Source organism: Choristoneura fumiferana, chromosome 6 (assembly GCF_025370935.1).
Source record: "Choristoneura fumiferana chromosome 6, NRCan_CFum_1, whole genome shotgun sequence".
NCBI lineage: Eukaryota > Metazoa > Arthropoda > Insecta > Lepidoptera > Tortricidae > Choristoneura > Choristoneura fumiferana.
The window spans coordinates 9,499,658-9,510,957 of record NC_133477.1 but is presented as its reverse complement, the minus strand read 5'-3'; the positions used below and the strand labels follow the sequence as shown (position 1 = coordinate 9,510,957).

The window sequence follows — 11,300 nt, the reverse complement described above, 5'->3', positions numbered from 1 at the left end:
CAAGTATCTTAAAGTTTGTCAGTTGTATTTTGTTAATTTTCTTTTGTACAATAAAGAGTTTACATACATACATACATACATACAATATGTCTACTTTTATTTGATGAGTCTTTCGAAGAGTTTATTGGGTTAGTGTTAGATTTTTACTGCTTTGTTTTCTACGGTGAATTGTAATCGTTACTGTCAAAGTGCATTGCCGTTTAGAGTGAAGTATATTTCGCCTGCAGATGTATTTCAGTTATAATGTACAAAAGTTATTTTTGGCCACCGGATAGCCTAACTGCTAAAGTCTAACCAGAGTTCAAATCCTGGTAGTGGCAAATATAAATCTTTATTAATACAGCGTTAGAGACTCCAAAACCTTATCTTAATTTAATTGATTAATAGCGACATCTCTTGTCCGGGTGAGTGGTTAGTTTCGAAGTAGTGTTGACGTCTCTCGATGAGAGCTAAAACATAGATGTCGCTAGTGTTGCTGCTTAAGTGACTAAGAAAAAAGCAGGCTAAAATGTATGGTGCATGGGAGAAAATTGTGTCTTCACTCCTGTCCAGTGGTGGTGTAGGGGTATAGCATGCAGCAAGGAATGCTGAGGACCGCGGTTCGATTCCCAGTCTGGTCTCTTTCTCTGTTTTTTTTTCTGTGCATCCATGTTTCAGTTTGTATTTTCGTTAATACAGCGTGAATTTTAACTTCTTGTCTGAAATTGTTTTCGAGGTAATCCCTTCTTTCACCTTTTGACTTGCCTCTTAAAGAAACACATCATAATATTAAGATCTGTACATTCCCTGTAAATAAAATGAAAGCCGCATAAAGAATGCAAAAAGTATCAGTTTTATATATTATTCAGGACTCCTCTTCATAATCAACCATGCCACTAACCACAAGGCTTTTCGGTCATCAAAAGTCATCTCATAATATATCATATCATATAGCTACACGTATCACAAAGCTTTTTTTATTGTTCCATCGCAAAAGAACACTTCAAATCGGACGAGAAGCCTCAGAGTCTCCTCGAGATCGTTGTAAGGCTTTAATATTAGAAGATAAGTCAGTAAACAAATACTTGGGCGGCGTCGTCGTGCCGTCACCGAAGCCGGCGCCGTCGCCTGACGCCACGTCTTCACGCTAATTAACTGATTTATCAACTTATCTGGCGAAATTAATCGTTAAAGATTACTTTGTTATTAAATTGTGATGTTAGGATACTCGTTAGATAATACAGGATAGCTACGCGGAAGGGTCACTATGGGTAACTCTGAAACTGACATGAAAAAGAAATTTCTGTTCTAAGGAATCATGTTGTCGATTTTAGTAACAAGAAAAACTATCTTTTGATTAAAAAAATATATAATTACGTAGAGAAACGAACCTGGGTCACTTGGGTTTGTTTATTAATGAATTACTAATATTATGAAGTTACTACGTTAGCGACAAAAAGATATTTAGCCAATCAAAACCTTTTTTAATGTTTGTCGCATATTATTTCGGATTTCTATACTGAACATTGATCTAACACACGCATTTGGTCGGTTTATTTGTTGATTTGTTAACGTAAATTAGAAATGTACGTAATATTTTTTTTATAATAATACAAATAGATACAAGAACTGTTTCAAATTGTTTTGTCTGTTTTAGTAATAAAGAAATATTAATCCATTGACTCAGGTTTTCTTATTAGTATAAAATATGCCAGACATCTTTAGCTATGACAATCATGAGATTATCTTTGTTATAAATACCACGCTTTCATAAATTCTGCCATTATTTTTTGCTGTAGTAATTTTTAGATTTCCGTTTTGATTTGATTTGTTTATACTCCCGTGTCACATTCCATTTTGCTGCGATTATTATCTTGTACATAATTGAATGACAACCGTTTATAAGTTTGCCAAACTTTTGTTAACTTGTAATTTGTGTTCGCTAGCAACTAGGATTTTTCCATTATTTTTCTTTCAGTTGGGCTTTCTACTACGCAATGTAATAAAGATTGTGTGATATTTTCGATCAAAATTGGTCATGCAAGCCACATCAGAGCATGTTATTGGAACTCCACTTAAATATAAGGTGCAGAAAGAAGCAGTCAACGAAACAATAATTGGCACGGATAACATCATCGGGATTGCTCAAGATATCCAAATTCATCGCCAACATTTCAAGTTTCTAGTTTCAGTAGGTAGAGCCGTAGGGTTCCTTAGGTACTCTTTTCAACAGATATGGATAAATATCTTGTAACTTATTTATTACACATTTAACAAAATGGTTGTGGTCATCGATTGAACATTATTAGCACTGAACCTTGTGACGCCTTGTTTCGCTTTCTACACCATACTCGTAGTCCCGGAGTCCGGACTTCTTAGATCTACGAAACCATCTATGGTAATAAAGAACGCCGCTGCCTACTCTCGCATCAAATCAGCTTTTGGGATTTTATAATACGCATGAAAAGAGATCTGCTCTAAGTATTCTAAAACTGGGCACAATGGCGGTAGTGAAAAGATATACCTACTAGTACTTCAAATGAAGTACGGCGTTTATTTCCATATCCACAATGTTATGAATTTTAATGGCTGCACAATAATTTAACGCTATTACGGTTTTAGTACGAGTATTAAAGCTAAGCAACGTCTCGCTACCTATTAGTATGGACTCGTAAACGCTCGTGACGTCAGCACTCGCAACTAACAAATACTCAGGTTTAAGTCGTGGTTGTTTTAAAAACAACTCAAGTTTATTTTCGCCTTAGAAACTAATGAAATTGCTGTTGCAAAAACTAAACAAAAACTTTCTTGTTTTTGAATGCTTCGTGGAAAAACTGGGCCTAAATAAATACACTCCGTTGCGTTTTTTCTAATATAGGAAAACGAGGACCATCCAACGATTGTGAATAACACCGAGATGGTTGAGTAAGTGATATTTGGTAGACAGCACTTTTCTTAATATGTATGTATTACCAGGGCATCTGAGCTTCGCTCAAACTTAAAATCGAAGACAAGAAAAGTTACATAGATCGATTGTTCGTCTCTGAAAACCCCTAAATAGCAAATTTCTGCGATTCCCGAAATAAATAAATAAAAATGAATTACTGAAATGTATGTAAGCGCATAACTTTCGAACGACGGCACCTAATTGGATGATTATTTTTTTGTTGTGTTCGTTATTGTCAGACAGAACAAGGTTTGTGCGTAACAAAACAAAAAAACCGGGCAAGAGTGTGTCGAAGAAGCCCAGGATAGGGTTCCGTAGCCATTACGAAAAAATTAAGTACTTAATATTTTTCAAAGGATTTCGTATTGTGTACGTAATCTTCCAAGTTGAGGAATGTTTTATACCTTTGGCTGTTATTTACTCTTAAACTACCTACTAATTATTCTCAAGCAATCTTAGAGCCGCTATAATTTTCCTTGTAAATTTGATATATTTACTACCATTCTGAATTTTTTACAATTTTTTCCATCCAACACCAGATTTTAGAGGGGGGGGGGCTCGATTTTTTAAATTTTGCACTTTAAAGTTGAATCCAACGGTATCCAACGATATCTCACACTATAGAGTTAGACGAGAAAAAAAATCACACCCACATTTTTATTTCTATGGGAGGTACCGCAATTTTTTTTTTATTTTTTTTATTTTACCACTGTCGGCTTTACTGATATGTATATTCATGCCAAATTACTGCTTTCTAGTACTAACGGTATCTGAGCCTTGGCTCAAAAATTCATACGACTTGTCGTATGAATTTTTAACCAATAATCTTGTTCAAATCGTTAACTTTGAAAAACATTTAAGTTTTTTTTTAAAATTGGACTTACTTTCCTTACACTTTATTACACAACTTGCAATATATACAATAGCTTTTTAATTATACTAACACCAAATCCTTCAATTAATCTTATCATCATCATCATCATACCAGCCTATAGACGTCCCACTGCTGGGCACAAGCCTCCTCTCAGAATGAGAAGGTTGGGTTGTAGTCCCCACGCGGGCCCAGTATGGATTGAGAAATTCAAACACACCATTGAATTGCTTCACAGGTTCGTGCAGGTTTTCTCGCAATTTTTTCCATCACCGTAAAGCTCATGGTAAATTTCAAATGTAACCTAATAAACCTTATTATGTAAGTGGTCAATTCAGAAAGAAATCGGATTCAGATTCTAAATCAGATTCAGATTTAGAATCAGATTCAATTCCAAAATAAAATATATAAATTCACGTATAGATTCCAAACTCGTCGCAGAAACTTCATGTGACGTAAATAATTCGAGTCGTAAAATTATATATTGACATCATAAAATGAAGTCAAATTCTAAAATAACAATCTTAAAATTTACGCGTAAATATAACTAGATGTAATTGAGACGTGGTATTGTTTTACGTATCACGTGCTAGTTCATTATACATGCATACTTTTGGCAGCAAGAAGAAAACACAATGTGTGTGATATTAATAACTTTCCGATGGAAAATAAGTGTTACCTATTAATAAAATTTATAATTAACAAGTTCTGCTAAACGGCGTAGTAAATGTGGAAATTAGGTAAAGAGTACCGTAAGGTCGGGGTACCTACATTAACCCATAGTCATTGGAGGGTTACTTTGGCCCACATGAAAACGTAAAATAAAAACATAAAAACGTGATCGATCAATTAACGCCAACTACGTGGCAAAGACACATAATATTCTCAAAGAAATAATAAAAACTGGACCGAGTTAATCCCAAGGGCCAAAGTTACCCTTCAGGGCCAAAGTACGACCTTACAGCATCTACTAAATACATGAAATAAAACTCTGGAAATCAAAAATATTACCAGGTGCAAGCAAACATGTGACAGTTGTCAGTAATGAAGTACAGGGTTTTTATCTCAATTAGCTCATGGGAATAAAGTTGTATCCGGCGTCAAGACCACTATATTTGCGCTTCCTGACAACTTCGGCCGCCTCGCCCGCTTCGCCGGCCCTGTGTATTGTACTGTGGAGATGAGACGGGGCTAAACTGTCCACGAAGGTTGCGTCCCACACTAGCACCCGACCCATTTTCCACGGTATTAGGGACATTCCATCCGGTCTCTTGCCATCATCCCGTGCGATGCCGACTGGTTCGAGCACCGCCGGCACGTTCGCGCTAGCAATTTTTCGGTACAATACACAGGGCCGGCGCAGCGGCCGAGGCGGCCGAAATTGTCAAGAAGCGCAAATATAGTGGTCTTGACGCCGGATACAACTTTATTGCCTTCGGCGTCGAGACGCTCGGTCCGTGGGGCCCTGGCGCAAGGGAACTCTTCAGTCAACTGTCAAAGAGACTGGTCGACGCCACCGGAGACAAGAGGGCTGGCAGCTTCCTCGCTCAGCGTCTTGGCATCATCATACAGCGAGGAAATGCTGCCAGCATTCTTGGAACCATGCCACAGGGGCCTTTTTTAGATTTATATTAGTTTTTAATTATTAATATTAAGTTTTTATTGTTTAAATCATTTATTATGTAAATACATACATATACAAATGTTAATAGTTTAAATCCGAAATTATTCTTATCATAATATTAGCTCATAATATAGGTGTTTTAACTAATAACAGTAGGTAAGTATGTTTGTTAAAAAATATCGAAACTTACTATTTCACCTATACGGTGTGTGTTCCCTTTATGCTTATATGAATGCACGGCTGTAACTACCTATATTTATTCTCGGGGCGAAAAAAAACTCGGCCCTGAAACTACTAGAAACGTCCACTAAAATAGTTTTTTAATATTAGATAGACCAAGTTCTTATTTCATCCAACAGATGCGTCAAATTATCAGTTTATAAACAGACTTTACCTAACTAATATCAAACAGCCGCTCCTGTAACGTTTATAAAACGGGGACGGACTATCATTGATTGATTGATTATCTTGCTATTTTTCCATATAGTGACAATGTTAATTTGGATATGTTGTGTTTTATTGGAAAGAAATAAAGTTCATAACTAACTGTGTATTGCTTTGTGGAACTAAATAACGAATTATTTGTATTTTATTATTATCGCCCTCGGTGTAGTTTTTTTTTTAATTTTCTAAATCTTCTTTTATAAGAACCTTCTCCTGACAATAGCAAACACAACAAAAAAGAATTAGCGAATTCGGTCTAGCCGTTCACGCGTGATGCCGTCACCAAGTTTATATATTAAGAGATAAAGATAATAAAATACTTACGAGTAATACATCCATTCTCTGATATCGGCTGGTTAGTACATACATATTATATACCAGTAAATATACTACTGATACGTGTAAACTTTTCATTTTATCAAATCATTTATGTATTGGCACTCCGACTGACTGATGGTAATGATAATGATGATGACGATTATTATTAATGCTTAAGTAGGGGCGATGAACTAAAAGAATTACTTTGCTCACCCGCGACCTTATGATAGCCAAGTTTATGCAAAATATGCGTGTTCATCCAGTTGCTCCACTTCCATACTGTAAGAACACACACAAATCACACAAACCCAACTGTCACCACCACCACACCACCAAAACTCATCTTCAGAGCAACACAACCGTACACCATGCTACCGTCAGATGTTAGACAACATCTAACATCCAGAGTCTAACATCTGGTGGCATGGTATATGGTTGTGTTTCTCTGAAGATGAGCTCTGGTTGAGTTCGAAACGTTTCAGTTTAGTGCGGTGGTGGTAATAGATGGGTTTTTGAGATTTGTGTGTGTTCTTACAGTGTGGAGGTGGAGGAACTGCATGAACACGCATATTTTATTTTGCATAAAGTCTAGCTATCATAAGGTCGCGAGTGAGAAAATAAATTACTTTTGTTCATTGATATGGACCTCCGCAAAGTAAGTAATAAATTATTTAAGTAGGGCAATCAAATGCAATGAAAGCTAAATGAAAATTTTGCAGCGAATAACTTGAAGTGCTTTCTTATTTCGTTGAGAATTTTTTTACGGTCCTAGATTCAACGTTATTTGCACGGGTTGAACCTTCAAAGACTTATTTCACTTACGAATTCAATGTTACAATCAGAACTATTGTTTTTTTTTCTGATATAAATCTCTCATAAAAATGTTAAAGCACTTATTTGGTCGACTATATCTACCAACAGAACTATCAAGCAAAGATAATTATAACTGTGTTTAGTATTAGCCCTATCCTCATTACCACTTAAATTACATTATTTCGTTAAATATAAGCCCAAACTGTTGGGAATGATAATACCAACTAAGCCTCTGACGTCGCCATGGATCGCATAAGACCCGTTAATCCCTCTTGGACTTACTCGGGACCAATTGCGTCAAACGCTCTGAATTCCTAAAGGACGTTACCTTTACCCGTCGCCTTCCGGACCGGAATATTAGAAGTTTAGTTTATAGCTCACGACGAGCTTATTATAGGATTAAGAGTAAATGGCCGCTTGCTGGGATAAACAGCAATCGTGGTTTAGATTTAAGCTCAGTTTAAGTGTAACTTTCAAGCTTATAAATACCAGATTTAGTCACAATTCTAGATTTTACAGACCATTTGAGCTACAGAGAGCTAGTCGATATATAAGGATTATAGTCAATAGCATTGAAATGATTTTATCTTTGCAATTATTGATGATGCTATTCCTTGGGTGCTAACATCATGCAAAAATACAAGTTATTTTATTCGTGAATCGAAATTGCAACTAACCTAACCAACAAAAAGTTGGAAAACCTTCGACTTTGTCACTTCAAAGTTAAATATCTCAAAAACGGCCAAACTGATTTTGATAAAACATGTCTAAGAACCATTGCTAGAAAACCTGCTTTCAAATAAAAACAGCCACAGACAGACAGACAGACACACACACACAGAGACACAGACACACATAGCGGTCAAACTTATATCACCCCTCTTTTTGCGTCGGGGGTTAAAAAAACAGTTGTAATCGATATCAATAACATTTCGTCATCAAATGAGAAAATTCAGAAGAATTGTCTAACGCGCTGACGTGCGCGATCGCATTCACCATCTCTTTCTGCCCTCGTCTTACGCCGTGGGACAGAAAGAAGTGGTGAAAACGATTGTTATTGCAAGTGTGTTAGACAATAAGACTACCTACTGAAAACAGTTTCAATACGCATGTTGTTTGTTAAACTCTATTTTTTCACAGATACCAAAATGGAGACAGACAAGATGTCAACAGCTTCTTCAGTGGGCGCCGAGCGGCGGCCGCTGATGCAAGCACTAGTACTGGAGAGGCGAATACTCTTCGGATGCACAATACTGGTTGGCTTGTCCACGTTCCTTTGGATAACTGCAGTATGCACGAGCAAATGGGTCCACATTGAGGGGGGAAACGGTGAGTCACAATCTGCATATCAAAGAGAAGCTATTTTTCCAAGCTTTTGCTAGATAAAGCTCGGCTATGTTACGAATGGTGAGTAATGGTCGCGGAAGAAAAATTTTCTAAACTTATACTGAACTGTTAGTTTGTTATTTAAATTAGGCATAATAGATTCTCATAAATCCTAAATACAGCATAACAATAAGGACAGTCGGGGACAGCGGTCACTTTACATTAGTTGTTTTATCACGTAATAATGTCCATTAGAATATAGATATGGATAGATAAAAATAAATATTCATTATTAACAAAATAAATTCTTAACCAATATTTCAAATACAAATTAATCTAATAGCAGAATTAATTGCCCTCTGGCTAGCACATAAATCACTAAACAAACATTTTAATTGAATAGAAAATTCCATAGCGCGTATAATAAACGACTGCGGACACTAAAGACAAAACAAGCCGTCAGTTAAAAATGGAATATGGTGAAAACATATTATGCAAGATGTAGCCATAATTCCGGTTCTCTGACTAACGATCTATGTGGCCCATTTTACAGAGACAAATGAAGTGTAGCAAAGGATTAGATAATATAAAGTCAAACGTTTTATTCGGCCACCGAAAACAATCGTAAGTGAAAATCTATTATAATTGATTCTAAAAAGCACACACTGCACGGATTAGATATGTAGGTAATTTTCACAAAAGTTTTATTCAACCGCTGAAAGCAACCGTGACTGAATATATATTATAGTGATTCTAAAAAGCTGCATTTATAGCACAGTCTGCACAGTCAGTGCCCCGATGGAATCAACCACTTCCTTATTCTAACTGCATAGTAGATCTAAAGTAGATCTCAGTCTAAGCGGATGAAGTCACAGGCACAGCTAATCCTAATAAAATTCTTCAACTTCCGAAATGCTAGAATTAAAAAATATTATTTTATCAACATGTTAAAAACCAGTTGTTATTTAAAAAAATGGGGAATTTTACGGCTCAACGGACAATTTTCGTCATAAATAATTTGAAATTATACGTAAATGTCACGAGATGAAACGTAAAACCATGTGACAAATATAATTATTGTCCTCAACATACAGCAATAAATTACATATAATATGCTAGCTTTTACATTCAACTGTCTAAATATCAAGACTGTAATGATGCTCGACATTTTTATTGAGTTCAACTTTGAAGAGCATCTAATAAAAGTAAAAGAATAGATGTTTATTTTCAAATACACTAATTTTATTGAACGGGCAAGCCCGAGGCCAGAACTGAGATCGAAGCGTTAAAAGTTAACATTGCTCTTCTATACTCTTGGTTTCTGTTAAATTTGACTGATGATTCCGTTTATTTTAGTAGAAATTAACTGGTAGTTAATATTTTAATCTGAATGATTATTTATAATTAAAAAATATAAGTTCACAGTCATTTGTAAAATTCACAAACTTAATTAGTAACATTGACGTGCCACATAAAAGAGGCATGAAGAGAGTTTACTTTTATAACCTTCTGTTGCAAAAGATGTATTCATGAATCAAAAATACTATAATGGCTGACTTTAAAAAAGCATCTGTAACTAAGAATATTTTATACAGTTTTTCCGTAGGTATATAATTAATTATCGTATCGTAATTCTAGAGCATCTTTAAAACAGTAAGAGTTGGCCAGGCCACTAGTGTCTTAGGAAATTTAACATCATTAAGACTGTTGAATATAAAGTGAGTAATTAAAATGACTATTATTACCTATTTGGCCTCCGAAACGAGAGCACGCCATCTGTCCCGATCGTGCGCAGCCTCTTGCCAGTCGTCGACTTGGAGACGTCATAGATCCGCCAAGACCCTCTTTGGGTCCCTGAGCCAAATTAGTTAGTTTTTTTATTAGTTAGTTTTATTACCTATTTATTATTATTCCTCTAAATGACGGCCAATTTCATTACGTTAGTTAGTTAGGTTTGCGGTTGTTTCTGCAGGACACCAATTAAACCTTTTCGCCCGAACGCTGGCTGCGGGAATTGCGTCATAACACGCCAAAGAGAAAGAACAATTACTGTAATTCAAACTAGAATTTCATATCATTAGAGGTAATAAAGTCATACATAATGAATAATAAAAGGAGAATATTATGTATAAAACGAAAGAAAGATTGAAAGTTAACAGGAGGAGGAGTTAACTTCATACAGGGAGGACAGCTTCGGACATTCGAAGATAAGTAATCAAACGTCTTTTAAAGTTAATGGAAGTTAAAAATAGCACGGTATAGGTGTACATATAAACTGACGTTCTGAGGTGAGGCTCACCTGTCACTTTTGGTCACCAGCCCAACATGTACTGTGAACACAGGTCTAGCAGTGAGACGTACATAGCCCAGAGATCAGATCATGTTATACAAACTAAAACAAGTCTGGTAATTATGTTTAATATTATATTTTCTATTACATACAAAAATAAGAAGCAAATAACACTAAAGCCCTCTTGTTCTGAGAGGAGGCCTGTGCCCAGCAGTGGGACGTATATAGGCTGGGATGATGAACACTAAAGAACGCGCAATGAAACCTACCACCACAATAATGTGCATGTGACAAAAAGATGAAATCTAATAAGATAAATCCAAATCCACTCTATTTTATATAGCAAATCTCAATGAGGAAGGAACAATACGAATATAATGATGTCCAATAAGCTGCGTTGACACGTCGACACCGGCGTTACCGCGTAACGAGAAACATGTGCCCGGTTGGTTTATTTTTAATTATGTACGTGTGGCATTGGGGTCGCTGGCCGTCGGTCTATTTGTGTGCGCCTTACGTATGCAGCAATATGCTTATTGTGTTTAGATTTCTGAGATATCGCAATAGTATTTAGCATAGTAAACGCCGAATCGGGCATTTTCCACGAGTGTTCGGGGGATATTGCTAGTGCGCGAGCCTGGAATTCTGCCTCACAACAAATGTGACTTAAGCCAACTACACACTTAAT

At 36.1% G+C, this 11,300-nt stretch overlaps 1 protein-coding gene across 1 annotated transcript in view; it reads left to right on the top strand.

Annotated features, from left to right (window-relative positions):
• The window catches only part of LOC141428991 (uncharacterized), a 41,132-nt gene that overhangs the window by 5,757 nt on the left and 24,075 nt on the right, over window positions 1-11,300 (top strand). Inside the window, exon 2 of the mRNA XM_074089114.1 lies at window positions 8,137-8,325. Coding sequence (XP_073945215.1) covers window positions 8,145-8,325 — 181 coding nt within the window. The 5' untranslated portion in view covers window positions 8,137-8,144. The remainder of the gene's footprint in view (window positions 1-8,136; window positions 8,326-11,300) is intronic.